The sequence below is a fragment of the Neophocaena asiaeorientalis genome, unplaced genomic scaffold (genome assembly GCF_003031525.2).
Source record: "Neophocaena asiaeorientalis asiaeorientalis breed wild unplaced genomic scaffold, Neophocaena_asiaeorientalis_V1.1 scaffold55, whole genome shotgun sequence".
Classification (NCBI taxonomy): Eukaryota; Metazoa; Chordata; class Mammalia; order Artiodactyla; family Phocoenidae; genus Neophocaena; species Neophocaena asiaeorientalis.
The window spans coordinates 8,081,880-8,104,666 of NW_020175684.1; the positions used below are offsets into that span (position 1 = coordinate 8,081,880).

General features: G+C 36.9%; 1 protein-coding gene across 2 annotated transcripts in view; it reads right to left on the reverse strand.

Moving 5' to 3' along the window:
• CYYR1 (cysteine and tyrosine rich 1) overlaps positions 1–19,611 on the reverse strand; it is a 104,039-nt gene extending 84,428 nt beyond the window's left edge. For both annotated transcript variants that reach the window (XM_024732008.1, XM_024732009.1), the window contains exons 1-2: positions 19,212–19,611; positions 14,008–14,110 (exon numbers count right to left, since the gene is read on the reverse strand). In XM_024732008.1, the coding sequence (XP_024587776.1) occupies positions 14,008–14,110; positions 19,212–19,611 (503 nt within the window). The remainder of the gene's footprint in view (positions 1–14,007; positions 14,111–19,211) is intronic.
• Between the last annotated feature and the right edge of the window lie 3,176 nt (positions 19,612–22,787).

The window sequence follows — 22,787 nt, forward strand, 5'->3', positions numbered from 1 at the left end:
CTCTGTGTTTGTCATATATGGCCTTTATTATGCTGAGGAAAGTTCCCTCTATGCCTACTTTCTGCAGGGTTTTTATCATAAATGTGTGTTGAATTTTGAAGAAAACTTTTTCTACATCTCTTGTGATGATCATATGGTTTCTCTCCTGCAATTTGTTTATATGGTTTATCACATTGATTGATTTGCATATATTGAAGAATCCTTGCACTCCTGGGATAAACCCCACTTGATCATGGTGTATGATCTTTTCAATGTGCTGTTGGATACTGTTTGCTAGTATTCTGTTGAGGATTTTTGCATCTAGGAGATATGATCTATTCTGGAGAATGTTCCATGACCACTTGAGAAGAAAGTGTATTCTGTTGTTTTTGGCTGGAAGGTCCTATAAATATCAATTAAGTCCATCTTGTTTAACATGTCATTTAAAGCTTGTGTTTCCTTATTGATTTTCAGTATGGTTGATCTGTCCATTGGTGAAAGCGCAGTGTTAAAGACCCCTACTATGATTGTGTTACTGTCGATTTCCCCTTTTATGGCTGTTAGCCTTTGCCTTATGTATTGTGGTGCTCCTATGTTGGGTGCATAAATATTTACAATTGTTATATCTTTTTCTTGGATCGACCCCTTGATCATTATGTTGTGTCCTTCTTTGTCTCTGATAATGGTCTTTATTTTAAATCTATTTTGTCTGATATTAGAATTGCTGCTCTAGCTTTCTTTTGATTTCCATTTGCATGGAGTACCTTTTTCCATCCCCTCACTTTCAGTCTGTATGTGTCCCTGGGTCTGAAGTGGGTCTCTTGTATATAGGATATATACGGGTCTTGTTTTTGTATCCATTCAGCTAGTTGATGTCTTTTGGTTGGCACATTTAATCCATTTACATTTAAGGTAGTTATCGATATGTATGTTCCTATTACCATTTTCTTAATTGTTTTGGGTTTGTTACTGTAAATCTTTTCCTACTCTTGTGTTTCCTGCCTAGAGACGTTCCTTTAGCATTTGTTGTAAAGCTGGTTTGGTGTTGCTGAATCCTCTTAGCTTTTGCTTGTCTGTAAAGGTTTTAATTTCTCTGTCAAATCTGAATGAGATCCTTTTTGGGTAGAGTAATCTTGGTTGTAGGTTTTTCCCTTTCATCACTTTAAATATGTCTTGCCACTCCCTTCTGGCTTGCAGAGTTTCTTCTGAGAGATCAACTTTTAACCTTATGGGGATTCCCTTGTATATTAATTATTGCTTTTCACTTGCTGCTTTTAATATTTTTTCTTTATATTTAATTTTTGATAGTTTGATTAATATGTGTCTTGTTGTGTTTCTCCTTGGATTTATCCTGTATGGGACTCTGCTCTTCCTGGCCTTGATTGACTATTTCCTTTCCCATATTAGGGAAGTTTTCAAATATAATCTCTTCAAATATTTTCTCAGTCCCTTTTTTTTCTTCTTCTTCTTCTGGGACACCTATAATTTGAATGTTGGTGCATATAATGTTGTCCCAGAGGTCTCTGAGACTGTCCTCATTTCTTTTCATTCTTTTTTCTTTATTCTGCTTTGCAGTAGTTATTTCCACTATTTTATCTTCCAGGTCACTTATCCATTCTTCTGCCTCAGTTATTCTGCTATTGATTCCTTCTAGAGATTTTTAATTTCATTTATTGTGTTGTTCATCATTGTTTGTTTGCTTTTTAGTTCTTCTAGGTCCTTGTTAAATATTTCTTGTATTTTCTCCATTTTATTTCCAAGATTTTGGATTATCTTTTCTATGATTACTCTGAATTATTTTAGGTAGACTGCCTATTTCCTCTTCATTTGTTTGATCTGGTGGGTTTTTACCTTGTTCCTTCATCTGCTGTGTGTTTCTCTGTCTTCTCACTTTGCTTAACTTACTGTGTTTGGGGTCTCCTTTTTGCAGGCTGCAGGTTCATAGTTCCCCTTGTTTTTGGTGTCTGCCCCCAGTGGCTAAGTTTGGTTCAGTGAGTTGTGTAGGCTTCCTGGTGGAGGTGACTGTTGCCTGTGTTCTGGTGGATGAGCCTGGATCTTGTTTTTCTGGTGGGCAGAACCACGTCTGGTGGTGTGTTTTGTGGTGTCTGTGAACTTATTATGATTTTAGGCAGCCTCTCTGTTAATGGGTGGGGTTATGTCCCTGTCTTGCCAGTTGTTTGGCATAAGGTGTCCAGCACTGTAGCTTGCTGGTTGTTGAGTGGAGCTGGCTCTTAGCATTGAGATGGAGATCTCTGGGAGAGCTTTCGTCGTTTGATATTATATGTAGCCGGGAGGTCTCTGGTGGACCAATGTCCTGAACTCTGCTCTCCCACCTCAGAGGCACAGGCCTAACAGCTGGCCGGAGCACCGAGACACTTTCAGCCACATGGCCAGGTACTTGGGGACTTTCTTGCCTTGTGGAAAGTCTGAGGTCTTCTGCCAGTGTTCAGTAGGAGTTGGTCCACATGTAGATGTATTTCTGATGTATTTGTGGGGAGGAAGTGAACTCCGCGTCTTACTTCTCTGCCATCTTGAAGGTCTCCCTGTACAGTTGGTTATTTGCAAGCACTGGTATCACTCATTTTTTGCAAAGTGAAGCACAGAGAGATAACATTCTGTTTACCTTTTTTGACAGTGTGAATTCATACAGAGTATGTTTGAAGTAATTTGTCATGTTTTTCTTTATTTTTGTCAGATTTGGCCAAAGACATAAAAAACATTCTTTTTGTTATCTGTAAGATTTTCTTTCTTCTTTCTCTTTCCTTAAGAATGCATATCCAAACTACAAATTCTATTTATCTCTGAGCTACTGTGGGTTAAACAGCCAAAGCTTTCACCCATGGAACATTCTGATGGAATCCTATTATACTTTATGTGGTTATCATCTCCCTCTGAAATTTGCATAGTTATGGGTGTGTTCATCCTAACATTTGGCAATTAGGAGACAGCTGGAAGATAGTGTGTTCTGGCCAGCAGCTGTCCATCAGAATTCTTCCAATATAATGGAATAAAAATCACTGTGTGTGCATAACTCTTGCCTCCTCAATTTTATCAATAAAATATTTTATCTCTAAAAATTATGCAACTGAATAGAGTTGTACAGGAGCCTGTTGCCTGATGAGTGACAACCTGGCAGATCATACTGCCTCATTGATAGAACATATTCAAATATGTGAATTGTGTGAAAGCCTGTATGGGAAGTAGGTAGGACCAAAACTAGGCCTCCTAGTATATGCCTGAGGCAAACTTCAGTGCAAAGTACCTTCTACCTTTGGGTTCTAGATCTTCTGCAGTGGAGCCATTTTTCAACTTTTTCCACTGAAACACTGAGCATTGATAGAGCACATTCAAATATGTGCTCTACAATGAAATATGACAAGAAGTTAGATCATTATAATCAAATTGCCTTTTGAGTTCTAATTCTTATCATCTGATTATAATTTATTATTAACAGTGTGATTCGAAAGTGATGGCTGACTCCCTAGAAATCACTCCTTTTATTTTGTAATCATACCTGATTTTTACCCCATGAAAGAAATTCTCTGAAATCAATAACATATTTTAATTATGAGCTGATATTTCTAAGCAAATATTTACCCAGATGATACATATTTATTTAGAACTCACAAAATGTCAGATTTTTCATCCTTAAATGGAGGATTACTTTTGTTTAAATGATCCACTCTAGATCATTCAGTTGGTCAGGCCCCATACCTTCCATGGTAAGTTGGCAGACCTACTTCTTGTCCTCTTGGAAGGACAGACAGATCATTTAGGAACTTGATTAAAGTGATAAATAATAGCAGGGCAGAGAAAGCATATTAATATGGCAACATTTAGGAGGGAATTTAATCCAGATTGAAGTTAAGAAAAAGCTCCCCCCAAAATATGATGTTTAGATATTCATAAGTTCTTATAGCAATAAATAGTTTTCATTCTTCCTATCTTGAAACCATCAGTTCTTCAGGAGCCAGAGAGGAGTAGCAGAAAAAGGTCAAGAACACAGTTTTAAATGCCAGCTTATTACACAGTAGCTGTGTGAAATTAGACAAATTACTTAACTCTGAGTCTCAACTTCCTCATCTGTACAGAGAAGAATAATAATACCCAGGTAATGGGGGCTATTCTGAAGATTAATAAACTAATATATTTTAAGCATCTGGGACAGAGATTGCATTAAATAAACGATACTTCCCTTCACTCTAATAATTTCTGCCACCGCTAAACACTCTTTCCCTTATAATATCCAACTCTGACTTCTATCAAATGAAGGTAGCCCCTAAAACCTGGAATATATGACCAGCTGTGAGTTGACTTGTTTGGGGCACAATCTCATGGATGAATAAATAAAGATGGATCCTCACATAAACTGCTTTGTTATGGCAACATATTCAATTCAGAACGAACCAAAATACCACAAACCCGATCTTTTACATAATTTAAAATACAAAAAGCACGTAGAAGATAATTAAGGGATTCACTGTTCCCGCCACCATCGAAGGTATATTCAGGGTGATTAGTGAAGGAAAGATCAATTTTAACAGTGAAGGAATTTTGAAGAGCTGGAGAACACTTTTAGGGAAGCTGAAATAGATGTAGAACACTTTTCAGGAGGCTGATCAGATCTAGAAAGGGGGAAAATACAGTGTATTCCTGCATTTTCACAGGCTCCATGGTGGGCTTGCTGTTCTCTTTCTTACACTTCTCTTCAGAGCATCCCATTCACTCCCCCCACACCTGTTTCAACCAGCACCTCTAGGCTTTTTACTCCCAAATCTAGATGTGATGCTCCAGGCTCTCCAATGAGGTTCAATTGGTGCATCCCACCCACTAAAGGTTCACTGAATTTGTCTTATAGGCTATAAAGCCTATTACCCCCACTCCCCACCACTCAACATATTAAAAATGGAATTCATTCCCTCTTCTGAACCTTCTTGAATGTTCCTCATTAGTTCCCAGAACACACTATCTACGTAATCATTCAGAACTTCAGACTTGATTTGTACTTGTTCCTCTTGTTTAGCCCCAATTCTTCGTCTTTTTTATCACTTTGCCCTGCAGTACAGGACACTGTCAAAGAGCACCAGCCCTCTCTACAAGCATGCTTGAAGGATGGGCAGCATCAGGACCCCCTGGGAGTTTGTTAAAAATGCAGAATTCCAGGTTCCACACCAGACCTAACCAAATCAGAATCCACATGTTAACAAGGTGCTGTGATATTTATATTAACAAATAAATATTTGATCTTTGTCCCATTTCTGGCACAGAGATCCTAAAACCCCTGGAATTTCCTAAGTGATAAGAGTAATAAAGGTGTCTTAATATTCATAACAAACCCCTTTCAACCACACCTGAGTTTATGTTAATAAGGTGAGTTTTAGAAAGCACCTGAGGATGGGGGCTGGTTGCCAGGGAAACCAACCTTGTGATTTGAGGGTTGGAACTTTCATTCCAACCTCCAGACCTCCAGGGAGGGGAGAGGGGCTGGAGACTGAGTTAAATCATTAACAGTCAATGATTTAATCAATCATGTCTATGTGATGAAGCCTCCATAAAACCCCAAAAGGACAGGGTTCGGAGAGCTTCCTGGGTTGGTTAACATGTGGAGAATTAGGGAGAGGGACTTGACTGGAGACAGCATTGAAGCTTCAAACCTTTCCCCATACTTTGCCCTATGCAGCTCTTCCATCTGGCTGTCTCTTAGTTATAATGTTTTATTCTAGTAAGTAAAATATTTCTTTGACTTCTGTGAGTGCTCTAGCAAATTTATTGACTCCTAGGGTCATTGAAACCTCTAATTTATAGTTCAGAAGCTCAGGTGACACCATGGACTTGCAACTGGTGGCTAAAGTTGGGGGAGGTAGGAGCAGTTTTATAGGACTGGACCCGTAACCTGTGGATCTGATGTTCTCTCCAGGTACGTAGTGTCAGAACTGAGTTAATTGCTTGTGGTGTTGGAAAACCCACACAATGAAATTGGTCTTAAAAATCTTAGGTGTCCACGTGATCTCTTACTGTCTTCATCAAACATTTCCATTGCTTTCTTTCTTTTAATTATAAGGATTTTCCAAAATATAAGAATTACAGATACTAATATAAAACACCCACATACCCACTACCCATACTTATTGCATGTTAATAATTTATAATATGTTTCAGATTTGTATTTTTTAAGTAATAAAATATGAGAGTTGAAGGTCTCCTTCCTACCCCTGTGCCTAAGGTGACAAACTTGTCCCAGGACTGTCCCAAATTGTAGCACTGAAAGTCCTGCACCCCAGGAAATCCCTCAGTTCTGGGAAATACTGAAATTCATCTGTACCTTTCCCTCCCCCACAAATTTACCACACATTTACCACATGTGCATGTTTCTATAATAAACAGAATTATTTTATGTGTTTAGCTTTATGCAAATAGTATCATGTTTGGCACATTCTTTTTCTGTTAGTTCTTTTTCACACAGCATTACAGTTTTGAGATTTACTCTAATGATACACTAACATGCGTGGATTTAATTGCTATATCCCATTCTACTGTATGAATATACTCTAATTTACTTATCCATTCTCCTCTGATAGAAATTTAGGTCGCTTCCAATGTTATGCTATTTTAAATAATATCAACCAACATTATGATGTCTCCTTGTGCGTATTTGAGGATTTTCTAGGGAATATATGTAGAAGGGGTAAATTGCCAAGTCCTAAAGGATGCCCATCTTCATCTTTTCTGCATGTGGTCAAATTGCTCCCAAGTGTTGATAACGGTTTGTGTTTTCCCACCAGCAGTGTGAGTTCCCTTTCACTTTGGCCCACAGTGCTTGGTGCTATCAGACTTATAGAGTATTGCCAGCCTGACAGCTCTGAACAGTCTTGTACTGTTTTAAACTGCATTTCCCTGCTTTAGCTAGCCAGGGGGAGCATCTTCCGTGTGTTTATTGCCCTTCTGGTTTTCTGCTCTACTACTTTTGAGCACACACATTGCCCATTTTCCTATTGAGGCATTATGGATACTAATCTTTTGTGAATCATATGAACTGCAAGTATCTTCTCCAAGTGGGGAATTTGCCTGACACTTCACCTATGGAATTGTTGCCTTATATATTTTTTAAAAATTTAAAGATTGAGATATAATTCACATACCATAAAATTCATTGTTTTAAAGGGTAGAGTTCAGTGATTTAGTATACCTCTTCTTTTACAGTTTGTGCTTTCTAGCTATTATTTTAGAAATCTTTCCTATTCTGATACTATGATGCCATTCTACTCTTTTTAAAAATGTTGTAAATGTTTGCTTCTTGCCTTTATGTAATTAGCCCATTAGGATAGATTTTGGGGTGTGGTGTAATGGAGTGATCTAGTTTAACGTTTATCTGTATGGATAGTTAATTGTCTTGGCACCATTTATTAAATAATCCACACACCTCTACTTGTTTGTAATCAGTAATCATCTCTGTTATCACATGAGTCAACTTCTAAGCTTTATATTCTATCAGTATATAGAATATAAAGTATATATATAGTGTATACATATATAGTATATATATATATATAGTATATATATACTATATATATCTGTGAACCAGTATCACACTATTTATTTTCCATAACTTTATAATAAATCTTGATGTCTCCTAGGCATGTCTTTTCACTTTGTTGTTTTTCATAACTGTTTTCTTTTGTCTACACCCTTTTCTTGCTCATATACATTTTAGGCTCAGTCTGTCAAACTCAATAAAAAATGGTCCTGTGGGTTTTTATTAGAATTGTATTGATTTTACATATAGTTCGGGAAGAATTGACATATCCCAATATTGACAACCTTACAATATTCCCATCCACAATTCGGTATCTCTTAATTTCTTTAAGTCTCCCTTTAATCTCTTGAAACTTTTATGTATTTATATTACTCCATAAGTGCCATGCACATATTATTGGATTTCTTATTAGGTACTTAGTTTCTGGTGTTGTGAGATTTGTGTACACACATATATATTATGTTTTCTGAGTGTTGTTGATGTATAGGGATTCACTAATTTTTGTACACTGATCTTACATCCTGCAATGTTGATGAATTCTCTTATTTGTTTTTATAGTCTGAGGAGTATAGGCAACCATATCATTGGTAAATAATAAAAATTTAATTCTTTCGTTTCCAATTGGAATCATCTCTTTTTAATTTGTCTTGTTGGTTACACTGACCAAGCCAGTAAGATGCTGAATAGAGTGGTGCTAGATGCTAGCTTGTCTTATAGTTGCCTTAAAAGGGAATGGTCATAACAGTATAGCACTGAGTATGGTTCTTGAGGTAGGTTTTGTTTTTTCTTTTGAGATCTTTATTCAGTTAAGAAATTTTCCTCTATTCATAGTTTGCTAAGTGTTTTTTTAACTCAAGTGAGTGATGGATTTCATCAATTGTCATTTCTTTCAAGGATCTTCTTAGAATTGCTCTCCTTCAAGAAGTCTTCCTAGCACCCTAAAGTTGGACTAAAAACTCCTTCTCTCTGATTCCACTACATTTAGTCCTTTCCACAGCCTACTAAACTGTCTGTTTTCTAACTTCATGTTTCGCAGTAGCTTATAAGCAATTCAAGAGCAGGAACTGTGTTTGATTCATGGCTATGTCCTCCATTACCAGCTGTAGAACATAGAATATCTCTGTACATATTACAGAAATAAATTGCTGGGAACATGTTCTAGAAACTTATCTAGCCTTTCCTAAAAACAAGTTATGTTTTTAACAAGGAAGCTTAATTTACAAAGGCAGTTATGATTGAATAGAGTAGATTCAAAAAATTTTAGATATCTACACATTTATATTTGCTCTTAATAATACATAAAATGTATTTATGTAATACATAAAATACATGTCTTCTGAGAAACAATGACTTTCTTCTTATAGCAAACATTATCTGTTACTACATTAAATTTTTTTAATTCAATTACTTAAACTAAAATAAATGTTCTCTGAGCACACCATTCTCCACAAATCTCCATGTATTCACCAATCTGGCAGCTTTCCAAACCCTGTCCTTTTGCATTTTCATGGAGGTTTCATTACAAAGGCACGATTGATTAAATCATTGGCCATTGATACTGAAATCAATCTCCAGCCTCTCTTCCCTCCCTAGAGGTCCAGGGGTTGGGATTGAAAGTCCCAACCCCCTAATCACATGGTTGGTTTCCCTGGCAACCAGCCCCCATCCTCAGGTGCTTTCCAAAAGTCACCTCATTAACATTAAAATCAAGTTCATATTCATTTTAACACTATATTAGTTATTTATCATTCTGTCATTATTAAAACAAAAACAAGACTCCCACAAACTTTGATTTGCTCAGAATGTACCTTTTAGAGGTGTTTTATCATATCTAAGTCCTAAGAACATTTTAATTCATTTAATTTAAATGATGTTCTTACCAATGCCAAAGGCCTTTCAAACTGTATTACGTTTCTGTCCTTATTTAAACAGCCTCACTTATTTTATTCAGAATGCTCAGCTACTTAGTGAGTATGGGACCTCAAATGCCATTTGGAAATATGAAACCTTTATCTTTTAATTCAGTTTTGCTTTCATGAATAACATGGTTCTAACATCACAGTTGTGATATTTATTAGCTGTCTTTGCAAAACTTCGGGCAATACATCTTTTACATTTCATTGAGAAGAAAAGAAACTTAATCCCACCAGCATCTCCATTATTAGTTCTTTCTTTTGATTTTTCCCCGTGGGAATTTTGTGTTGGCCAGATGGCACACTGAAGGATCCCTAGACATATCTGCATTCTATGAAAGCAACATGGAAAAGCAAAAATCTATTTCTGAATGAGAGGATCAAATTTTATATCTTATCATTTGGCTCACCATGTCCAACCCAGTCATTATTTGGTTCATGTTCAATATTGTACAATTATTCTCCTATTCACATAACAGTCTTTCTTCGTTTTCAGTAAAGTCCTGCTTTTAGTCTGTCCCATTACTAATGGTAATTAGCCACTCAATTGCACCCTCTGAGCCCTTGAATTCTACTAGTTCTAAAGAATACTCCATAAACCTTATCTTTATGTTGGATCCTATCTCTAGGAAATGTCAGTCAAATTTCATCAACAGCAAAACTGAAATACCCATTTCCATATTCATCACAAAATGTTTATTTTCCATGGAGAAAAGTGGCTGGATGAAATGTTTGAGAATCAGTTTGATGAGAAATTGTTTACTTTGTAAATTGGCCCAATTCTCATTTTCAAACACAGTGAGGTTTCTAATTGTCAGGTAGTTACACTCCTGATCAAAAATGGAGAAAAAATTCCAGTCACATATTCTGTCATAAATGGTATTAAATAGTGTCACATCTCAAAGTGTTCACTCTAAATATTTTCTCTATGGAATAAGTAAAAATAATCTTCATTTGGTGCCTTCTCACCTTTGTCCCTTGTCTTAGTGGTATCTAAGAGTGTGTCCGTTTTACATAAAACCAGCTCTTATTTCCAGAAAAATACTGAACTATTTTATTTTAGTTTTGTTAGACATGACCAATAAAAGAATGTAGTCTACCAATAAAAGTCTGTAAAATAAGGATGTATCTTTTGTCTTACCTATTTATTTGTATGTTATATTCAAAGTTTAACCTTCCTTTTCTAGCAACACTGAACAACATGGGTTTTCCCAAACTGACCATTTTCTTTCTTAAATCTTTGCCTTTGTAGGGGACACTGTCTCTGTCTGGAATGCTCTTCCCTTTCTTCACTGTCCACTTATGTAAATATCTACTCTTTCTTTAAAACTCTGTTCAAATTTCATATTTATGAGACTTTCTCTAAACATCTCTTTCTAAACACACACACACATTTAGCTGCTTACTCTCTTCTCAGCCCTTCGATAACACTTCATAGATTAATTCTATGAAGAATTATTTGTCTACATTTTCTTCTCTTACAAGACTGTGAGATTGTAAAGGTCAGGGAACATCATTTATTCATCTTTGGATCCTATGCTGCCATGGTAACAGGCACTCAATATGAATTTGTAAATAACTGATTGCACAGTATTTGCTGACTTTTGCAAAAATTATTCTTAAATTCTGGAAAATAATACTGTTACTTTTCTATATGGAAGTCAATATCTGTGACCATAATGAGCAAAAGTAGGCATGCCATTTTAAATAGATTTATGTCAAATAGACTTATTGTATTGCTCATTTTGCAGTATGTACAAATATCAAATCATTATGTTGTACATCTGAAACCAATATAATGTTACACGTCAATTATATCTCAATTTTAAAAAGTATATATGTTATTTTTACAGTTTAATTTTTAAATTGTTTTCACAAGACACAAATAAATTTTCAAATTCCTAACTGATAGAAAGGGGGTAAAAGGGAGAGACCTGAATAAAATAATACTTTTCAACTATATAAAAGGTAAATTGAAAGATAGCTTTTGTGATATCTTTGAAAACAAATCTTAACGGTTAATTTGCAGAAGTTTAGAAAGAGCAGTTGAACTAAATGGAATTAAGGGTTAAATACCTCTACTCTGATTATTTTAGAGAGGCCTCAGCAAGAAGGATTAAGTGTGTCTTACCTTACCAATTTACACACAGTCTAGAATGACCCAAATCGTGTTTTGTACTCTCTTTAGCTCATTTTAGGCTAAGCCAAGACATTTTCTATTTGAAAATAAAAAAGACTCGAAGTCAGATTTATAAAATTATTCATTTAGGATACAAAACATTCCACTGTGTTTATTGCTTTCTTCCCTATTACCTTACTGATGACCACGAAGATTAAATTCTCTGTTAAGATGATTAAAATGATTTTACTAAGAATGTGTCTGGATGCTTGGGAGAGAAGAAGCATAGCATATGAGTTCCAAAATAGCAATATTTGAAAACATGTGCACGAAAGAACTTTTGTAAGCATTCTTGGAATTATTTTCTCTTTCTCTACCCCACACACCCACCCTAACTCAAAAAAGAGAAAAGCTTTGGGTGGAGTTAACTCTTTTCAAATCTTAAACAATAACTGGAAATCCTGAAAATGTATTCTCCTTTATCCAGTGGGGAAAACACTTTAAAACTCTTTTTTTTCTCTAAGAATTGTTTAGCAAGGGATTTACTTAGTGGTTTCTATTTTGAACAGAAAATTCAGTTTAGCTGCCTGAAATATAATGCCATCTGTGTTTATTTCCGCCCTCCCAAAAACACAATTCTTTTTTTCAAACATAGCAAGTACATGGCCCTAATAACCCAGATAGAGATATAACTCAATGAATTTTTTACTTTAACCAAGTGATAAAATTAGTTCTAAGAATAGGTACCATAAAAAATGAATCTGATTGCAAATATATGACATGTAAAGCACAACTATAAATTTAAAAAATTTTTAACTATTTTGATTAGTAAGTAATTATGTCTTCTATATATATTTATCAGGGTGGAGGTATCTATGAGGTGAGAAAAAGGGCACAACACACACATTGTGATGTAGTTAGTTGGCAGAGAAATGGGTCAGGAGCCACAGGACCAAAGAATCAGAGTCATTCTGACACCAGGTTCTTCAAATCTATACCACCTTTGGGGCCCACTCACACATCTACCTGTAACAACAGCCTCTGGCATGTGGAGATCATTGGAAAAATCAAATTTGAATTTAGTAATGAAGTATTTTAATTTACTTAAAAAGTATGAAGTGATATACAAATGAGAAACATCATTATGTATTTATATTCTAAGCTGATTCTGACTGTTTTCTAAATGTAAAGGGACTTAATGTTTTTCCACCAAATCTTCTATGAGAAAAAATTTAAACATTTTAGAGTTTATTTGCATTTCAAAGAATGCTTAAATTCTGTTCATCAATCTTTATTACAGCCTGACATTTCTGCCATCGCCATGACAGTCTTCAAGAATATCCTGAAGTATGATTCTTTCTGGCCTTATTCATGGAGACATGATCTCTAAGATCAGCCCCACTTTGATTCTAGAAAGTCTATGCGATGCCAGGTTTTCTATTCTCAGGAAACCGAGGATGACTTATAAGCCATCTCAATGGGTATATGCTTAAAATAGCCAGGCACACATCACTTATTGCCTAATCTTTCCTGGCTCCACGTAAGCCTTCATAAAACACAAGTTAAGTCACAATGGAGCAGCCTTCAAATCATCCTGACAGTCACTTGAAAAATACAAAACGCAGACTCCTGAAAGCCATGGGTGATGGTCACCCATGGGTGAAATTCTTATGTTCCTATTCTCTACCTTCTATTTCTCAATTTGAAGGTGTGTGTAGAGGAACAGAGAGTTGCACAGTCCTCAGACATACAACCCTGAAGACAACTTCTGCTTGTCCATTTCCCTTCGCTTAGAAGCATCTCTAAAATAAATCCTTAATTTGTTAGGGAGAAATACTTAACACCTTCTCTGCATGTATGTTTCATTGATTTTTATAGTTGGTTATCACTTTACCCTGTTGAGGCTAGATTTCTTGGGCTCTAATCCTGTTTCCCAAAGTTGCTTTAGATGCATCATGTAGAAAACTGACGTTTCATATCTCAACTGTTTTTTATTCATAATGTCTCTTTTCCCTGATATCTGCTGGCTGAGTCAGACAAATATATACGTGGCAAAATAAACTGGCTATCATTAAATGACAAATTCTAACTTACTAATCCTTCAACAAAGCGGATAAAAAAATATAGTTTACAATGTTAAAAAATGATCAATATATGAATATGGTCTAGTTAAAACATTATTATTACTATTACATTATTATTATCATAAAGCAAATTAGACAATAAAAATATTCTTTAAACTCCCTTATAACAAAAGCAATTTATTTTGTATATTAATTTGAACATTTAGTTAAATAATACAATACACTAGATAGTGATGAGTGTTGAGTGTCTCCAGTAAAGATTTTATGTCAACAACCAATCTTAGAATTTCCTACTCATAACTATAACTCAGTACTTTTTGAAAACATAAACGGGCAAGGGAAAAAGTATCAATATGGCCAAATTTGATTAATACTCACGAGAGAATATTCCCAATATAGGCATAGTAGGAGCAACAGTAGGGTGTGGTTCCATCACAGCAGTAAGATTTGCAGTCTTTGCCACACTGAGCAAGGCAATCCTCTACAAAATAAAAACCATATCCGTGCAGTTACATTTCTGAAAATTCCACCTTTATGAAAAATCACTCTATTTCACATCCTGATCAGTTAACGACCACTCTTTAGCACATTTAGACTTTCATTTTACGTGCTTACAATTCTAAAACATTTGTAAGCACCAAACTAGTCTTCCTTCCTTATTAGACATAAATCTGGAAAAGGCAAAGACCAGTCTTTGAACCTCCTCCACCGAGCACCATAATTGGTAGTCAGAGTTGGTTGAATGAGACATTGAAGGGAGGAATGAATGATCCAACTAATCAGACATTAAATTCGTCAACAGAGTTCTTGCAATAATTTTTAAATGATAAAGTCTTTTGACTTTAGGGTGCTACTCTCAACTACATTTAATGGAAAGTGGTGTTGACACGAATAATATCAACTGGAGATAATATTTAAGTAATGTATATTTTTCACCACAATGCATTATATGCTTCCCTTTCTCTACAATTTTTTTACCTTCGTAGTTACAGTTTGTATACATAAGGTACCACAGATGAGTCTGCATATCCTGTTAATCCATTTGGATTGGAAGATAGTGAGTTAGTTAGCTGTGGGGGAAAGTTCCTATAGATAATTCACTGGTGAATAATTAAGAGTTTATTTGATGCCAGATTTAAGAATCAATAAGCTATGAGGGCTTCCCTGGTGGCGCAGTGGTTGAGAGTCCGCCTGCCGATTCAGGGAACACAGGTTCGGGCCCCGGTCCGGGAGGATCCCACGTGCCGCGGAGCGGCTGGGCCTGTACTATGGAACAGCACTATGTGAAAAGGGAAATGTATTTTCTGATTAAAAAGGACATACCAGAGCTGACAAAACCAATTGTCTTTTTTCCATGTTTTTGGCAAGGAAAATTATACCAAAATGTTAAATAAAAATTACCCTACCTTTTAAAAATTCTTTATTCTTCCTAAATGATTTATGTTTAACAAGTTAAGGTTATCATTTAGTTATAATCAGTGGTACAAATTACAATGGATATGTGAGTTTCAGGTACATGTAGGAAAACATTAAGTACAGTCTGATAATTTAAGGTACATGCTCAAGAATCACAAAATAGGTCATTTCCAACTCAATCTCTGAAGGCAAGAACTACTATCTAAATTATATAAGACTTTTGCTTTTCTGTCAAAGTCATAACATAAAAGTGCAAATGTTATATATATGCCTACATGTCCATGTAATTGATTTGTCTAGAGAGGAAAATACAGATTTTGCTTTTAAATCACCTCCCTGACAAGATGATTCTTTACAAATTGATGCGATCAAAACCCAGCAAAGTTCTTTCACCTTTATCAATAATGCATGGCCTCTGTGGAACAAGTCAAAAGTTCATGTTTTCTTTTCCTCAATTTTATTCTACTTCATAAATGAACAAACCTTAATGTTTTCTTCTGGGATGTGGTAAGAAGACATGAAAGGGAAAAATAACTACCTTTGTAAGATTCAGTAACTCTACTTAAATCCAAAATTTTGAGGGCAGAAAACACGATCTAATGATTTATTGACAGTGTCTGCCTTTTGCAGTTTATTTTATCATTTTCCCAGGGAATTTCTATAGCTTTTATTTTTAGTACTGTTTAATTAAGTCAAATAACTAGTCAGTTATCTCAAGCGCTTAGCTGGGATGTTTTGCTTTATGCTCTTAAAAGCCGTTCAGATAGTGGGAGAGCTGACACCCCGCCTTACTCTGTCAGAGGAGGACAAGTAATTTTTAAATAGCTTTATGGGGTGGCTTTTGCATAATGCCCAAGACAGTGACATCTTATTAAGCTCTCCATGATTATCGAAGATTTAATTACTGCTATTGTAAGGACATGGTGTTATCAAAATATTTTGAGCCAATGTTACAGGAAACCAAGCCCCAAATCTTGTAGCCAAGAAGCTGGATTATACCTGCAGCAAACATCTAGATCCTGCCACACATTGTTCATTATTTTTACGGCATTTTCCAGCAGTCTTGTCTACTTCCCAGAATTAAACAACTGAAAAGGGAAGGTTTAATAGTATGGCAAATACATTCACAATCACAACATTTCCAAATTGGGGGGTCAACCACACCTCAAACTTATTTTGATATGTTAGTTGCTTTCTCCGGTTTATTTGAGAGTAATCCTATAAAGATCACAGTTTGGACAGTACAGAAGCATTTTCTCACGTGTAAAAGCATGAAACATCCCAATGGCCCTCAGAAGATAAATAATATTATTACTAATATTCAAGTTAACATCCTTGAAAATTAGCTAGTTCCAATTTTCGTCAATGACTTTAGTTAAAGGCAGCATCTGGAAGAAGCTTCCCCACTCCCATCTTAAGAAATGTATACTACAGGAAAGCATCTGGCTCCAAGCACTTGCTCAGAATTGGCTCTTGTAATCTATAGCTAAGGATCAAAAAGGAAGGAAAGGGAGGAGACAGAAATCACTGGCTAGGGTTGGGAAGGTTAAAACCTTGGCCAAATCCTGTCTTTGTAGCCTGCAGTGGGAGTTGGATAATAATATAAACACTTGATTGAATCCCTTCCCCAAAGTGACTCCACAGTCAGACACGATGCTCCAGGTATAGAAACCTTGCTGTTATTTCCTTAACGAATGGAACCTGTATTTAATGCATTTTCCTTGGGGAAAATAATTCAGGTTACGGACAGTGCACCTACATAGGTTTTTGTCCCATTAAAGCTGGCAATTTATTTAACAGCATATCTGGATTAATTCTATTTCTTCCGTGTTCCCCCATTTCATCCCAATCCTCACTTCCAGCCTTACCTCTTAGTTCCAACCCAACTGTGTTATCTGTTTTTGCACATACAAATCTCATGATTTTTGCCTTTGTTTACATCTATCCTACTACATCTCCTATGTCCAAGGCTTCCTCTAATTCAAAGGTGTAGGTCCTAAAATGTCCTCCTCAATTTAATTTCTCTGAGCAAATATTTCCTGAGTTCCTCTTATGGGCCAGGTGTTTCGCTAGTCTCTGAGAATATTATGCTAAACAAAATAGACATTATCTTCATGGAGCATATCCTCCTAAGCCAGCAATAAGGTCTCCTTCAAACACCTAGAGCACATGGTGTATCTCTCCTATAATACAGCTTTTTATACCTTAGAGTAAAGGGCACACCTGATCTCCCAAAGACTCAAAGCATGGCCTCTGTCCTACGTATCATTCAACACGTCTCATTCCGTAAATATTAGTTGAGTGAATACGGCAAGCATAAAAAGGCCTCTGAAATAGAGTTCAGGAATTAATATCAAAAGCACATTAGCTAATCATTTCTTATCAAAGATGATAACGCGACCTAGTATTGGCTTGCAATGACTTTGTAGTGTACTAGGGAGGGATGCGGATGGAGAGAAGAAATGAATGGAATGAAAACTTTTCAAACTGATCAAGCTTGCTGCTGGCCAGCTGGGCGGGTTTCCTGAATCCTGGGGGTGCTGTGCACTTAACATTGGGGGAACAGGAAGAAGGGAAGGAAAAGTGCAAATTAGAAGCGTTCGGCTCACCAAAGAGAATAAAATGGGCAAAAGAACAAGAAAAAGTTGTTCAGTGGTGTGACTAAAGATGAGTAAGGGAATTAAAGTTTCATCTGCTGTGTTCTATTTTCTTATTTTTGTTTTATTTTGGTAAACAGAGGAAGTGGAAATAATTATCATTGTTTCAAATGAACTAATTTTAATTTAACATTAAGATTTTAATATAACACAAATATTAATGCAATTGATTCTGTTAGACTCTCACATTCTAAAAACATCATATGACTTAAGTAGTGCTGGAAAAACATTATAATGTGGACTCTCCTCATTAAATAGAAAGTACTTTTTCTATTTTATAAATTTCTGTATTTGAAGGTCAGCTATTCCCCTACAATAAAATATCTTTAAAACAACTTATAGACATACACTAATTTACATTTTAATAAACAGATTGGAAACTTCTATAGAAGTTATTGTGATTCATTTCTGGCAAGGTTGAATGAGAAATTCAGTTCTACTGATGTTCAGGTAAGAATGTTGAAGAACGTCTTCATTTTGGTTGCAATATCATTGTAAGTATCAAAAGGCCAGCACAGTGCTATACATAAACTTACTACTGCAAGGTCATAGGTAAGCCTGTGGTGTTTGTCATAGGAAGTTAGAGACATGAAAACATTTACAAAGAACTCTGCTTTTATCCTGTTTTTTAAAATATGAAGCGGATGCAAAGCCTTATGTGTAATTAACTTTATACATGAATAACCAATGAAAGGCCATTTTGGGCTCAGCATCAGTCACAAAACAAGAAAACTGCTTTGCTTCATCAATTATTAGCAATTCTCTCTAAGAATAATTAGGATGAGGGAAATGAGATGCCCTTCACCTATAAGCAAGTGCTTAACAAATTCAGCGAAAACAGATCAGATTCTGGGTGAATTTATGCCTCTCGAAAACCCTGTATTTCAACTCAGAGCTTCCAATTACCCTGTCCACCACACTTGAGGATCATCTTCTAAAGGAGAAAAACAGAGGTCTAAGGCTTTTTTATTTCTGAAAGGGAAAATCCGGAATATTAGGAATGTGGAGGTGGAGGGGCCAGTGGGTAGCATTTACTGAAATGGAAAAGTCATCAGGTTAGTTTATTTGAAACCTCAGCGATGCCTCCCTAATTTCAGGTGCTTTTCAAAAAACATGCTTTCCTCGCACAGCTCAGTCTCCACCCTCACCCCAAATTCCCGAGTCCTGGATACGACTGGAAAAAATGCACGCTATCCAGAAAATAAAAACAAAAACCCCTAAATGTGGGGTTGGGGGTAGCTGCTTCGCGGAGAGAGAGAAAGGATAAGAAAAAAAAAAAAAAAAAAAAAAAAGGAAACGTGTAAGGAAAGGGACAAAACAACCGCGTGGAGGTCAAGCCCAGGGCCGCAGAGCGCGGGCGCGGGCTTCTGCTCCTGCCTGCGGGGACCACACAGTCTCTGACCTCTCACCATGGTCCCGTGCATCCCGCCCAACCCGTGTTTGCTCGCAGTGTGACCCCAGCGCCGCCCCGAGCCCCCTTCCCCTCTCCCGCCGCCCTAGGTCACTGACCTGCGTAGACAAAGAGCAGGACCAACTTCGGAAGCAAGACCCCTGGACACCCGGGGACCCTCCGCGCGTCCATCCAAGCCGGTGGCCGGAGGTTGCGCGCCTGGACAGAGATGGACAGAGAGACAGACAGACAGGTCTGTAGAGAGGGCTGGGAGCCAAGGGAGAGCCCGGCACCGGGAGGGGATGGGGGAGCTGGAGGGCGGTCAGATGGAGAGGGCAGCGCTCTGGAGAGCCGGGTGGCGCGGAGACCTGGCCATCGCCCTGGGAGCTTTAGAGGGGAGCCCGGGCCGCCGCGCGGGGCTGCGCTGGGGCGGAGGTCTCTTTGTCTGTCCCCGCGGCGCTCGGGCGGCGGGCTAAGCGGCCGATCCAGCGTCCTCGGCCACCCGGGCTCACATTTCATCTCCGCGGGTGGCACCTACGCGAGGCTGGGGGCGGGGGTGGCCCCGACTCCTCCCCACACTCCAGTTCTTCCTTCTATAGAGTGACTCGAGGAGCTTGGTCCTCTCCTGAAGGAACTTTTTCTAACCCTTTGCTTTGGCTATCGACACGGAGTTTAATAAGCTCCTTTATCGCGCTGCTCTCCACTCCAATTTTTCCTTTGGAAGTAATGGATGAAGAAAAGCTTTGTATTTTATCTTTACACAAATGAAGGGAATTTTCAGGGTTTAAGATGTTAGACAAAGAAAACCAGTGAGGAAAACCTAGGAGAATTGGAAAGTACAGAAACAGTGAATGGTTTAAGGAGAGCACTGTGACAATATGTATCAAAATTCAAATGCACAAACACTTTCGTCAGTCCTCCTCTAGGAATTTATAAATATACTGCTACATGGGTATTAGAGGATGCAAGGATACATCGCCTCCAAAATAAACATCACTTGAGCTTCCTACTGTGTTTTATGCATCATTGCAGAGCTAACCATCCACCAGGTCCAACAAGAAGCCTGGTCAATTTCTCCTTCTCCCTCAGCCATAATAACCAGTCTATCACCAAGTACCACTGATTGTATACCTAATACTCACTCAAATGAATTTGCATTTTGGCCTCCATTTCTGCCCTAATGTAGGCTCTTGTAGTCTCCATGATAACCATTCTCCTGCCTCAAGGGAGATCAGCCAGACTGAAGCTAGATTATTTCTTCTTAAACTACAGATTTAATCACATTCATTCACCTGTTTAAAACTCAGTGGCCCTGGAAGGGTGGGATGGGGAGAGTGGGAGGGAGGGAGACGCAAACATTTAATCCTGGGCTTCTGAGAAACTTCATCCCTTAGTCCTACAGCTTCACAGTTTCTGGAAAGTAAAATAAAGCTTGACTTGAGTTTTTTAAAATAATTACAGAAAAATTATAAAATGGTCACATTCAAAAACAACTTAGACTGTTCAATCAAATAGAGCGCATATTCGTAACATAGAGAAGAAGTATAAAGGTGAGGAAATCATGGATAAAAATATTAAAAAACACTCCAAGGCACATAGAGAGGAGGCCCCAAATGAGAATAATATGCAGGCTCGAACGGCCATGGCTCACGGGCCCAGCCGCTCCGCGGCATGTGGGATCCTCCCGGACGGGGAACGAACCCGCGTCCCCTGCATTGGCAGGCGGACTCTCAACCGTTGCGCCACCAGGGAAGCCCCTCGAAGCAGTTTTTGAAGAAACAAAAATGAAGAAGCAAACAGCAAAGATATTTTTTTAAAATTCTGAGCTATAATAATATTTGAATTTTCTGATGTAAAATGGTGAGTTCCAAAATTTTTTTTAAAAGAGGCATGCATATATACATATCCCCAAGACCTATTTGAACTTGTATAAATTAAAATCATATAAATTTTCATATATAATTTTTAAAAAGTCTCTTAGAAAAATAATCAGACAGACATTAAACTTCTCATTTGCAACCTTGGAATTTAAAAGAGAGTGAAAATATTTCTAAACCATTGAAAGATAAAGACTATAGTCCAAGAATCGTATTCCCAAATTGGATTCCATTAATATTTGAGTTCATGAAGATATTTATAACAGTGCTTATTATCATTTTAAAACACGATAAAGAGCCTACATGTCCAATAGAGGTAAAACAATTAAGTAAATTAGGATATGTGCATGTTATATACAAACTTTAAAATGATAGGGAAAATCCATAAGATATATAGTTAAGAAGAAAAATGGGAAAAAAAAAAACTGGAAGTAACCCATGGATAAACAGATAGTGCTATATCCATACAATGAAACACTACTCAGCAATAAAAGAAAGTTTGAAGTACATGCAACAACACGGATAAATCTCTGCTAACAATATGCTGAGCAAAGAAGCCAGACACAAACAAATTACTGTGTTATTTTGTTTATATGAAATTCTAGAAAGGCACAATTAATCTATAGTGACAGAAAGCAGATGAATGGTTGCCTGAGGGTATGTGTAGGAAGAGATTGATGGCAGAAGGTCATGAGGGAACTGTTTTGGGGTGATGGAAATGTTCTATATATTGATAATGGTGGCTATTCTACAGGTGTATACATGTGCTTAAGTCATGGAATTGTACACTTAACAGTACACTTAAAATGTGTATGTTTTAGTGTATGTACCTTTTACCTCAAAGAAGTTGATATTTCAAAAGCTATGCTAATTCATAATAGGAGATAAGAGTATATACATCATTTTATGTACATTTAAGGTTTCTATGTGTGTCTGGTCTTCATCTTCATTAAAAGATGTGCAGATGCCAAGAAAAGAAAGTGTTCATGCAGACATGGGCATAAAACCCAAAAGAAAGCAAGGAGGGAAAAAATGAAGAAGTAAAAGGGAGATGAACTAAGTATGGCATTCAGGGCGTAGAAAGAATATTGAATGCTGTGTACCAGGGCCATTTTTAAGTTCTTTAAAATTTCAATGAATACTCTCAACAGCCCATTGAGGTGGATACTATTATTATTATCACCCGTGTTCTATGAGCAAAGCCAGGAGGCCCAGCGTCAGTAAATAACTTTGCCAAAGTCACACAGCAATGAGTGGTGCCCGATAGTGTAACTCCAAAGCAGAGCATCTGCCCCTAAACACAGAAGCTAAATTGTCTTTCAAAATTAATAGCTTGGTTGGTTTCAGTGACGTTTAAAATTCCCAGTTTGACCATATCAAAAACAAGAGATAAAATACTTGCCAATGACGTTGGTCAACTGAACTTATTTCAGATAGCATCAATAAGGCTTAATGAGCAATCCTATGTTCAAGACCTAGTACCAAGTGTGGGAAGTTTTAAGGAATTAACCTTCTTTGAAGTTTTGTAGAAGGGCAGTTTGATAAAAGCACAAAGTACTATTGGTTTTAAGATTTTTCTCTCACAATTCTATGTCACACATTAATAATCTACCATTAATGATGAGGGTTTTTGCTACAGTTTAGAAATCATTTCCGCATATGTAATATCTCATTTAATCATCATAATCCTAAAATGGATTTTATTACTATTACTATTTTTTATTACTGTTATTTTTGTTGTAGCTTAGCAGTATGGTTCTGAAAGTTTAGTGTGTATCAGAAGCACCTGCAGGGCCTGTTAAAACACAGGTCACTGGA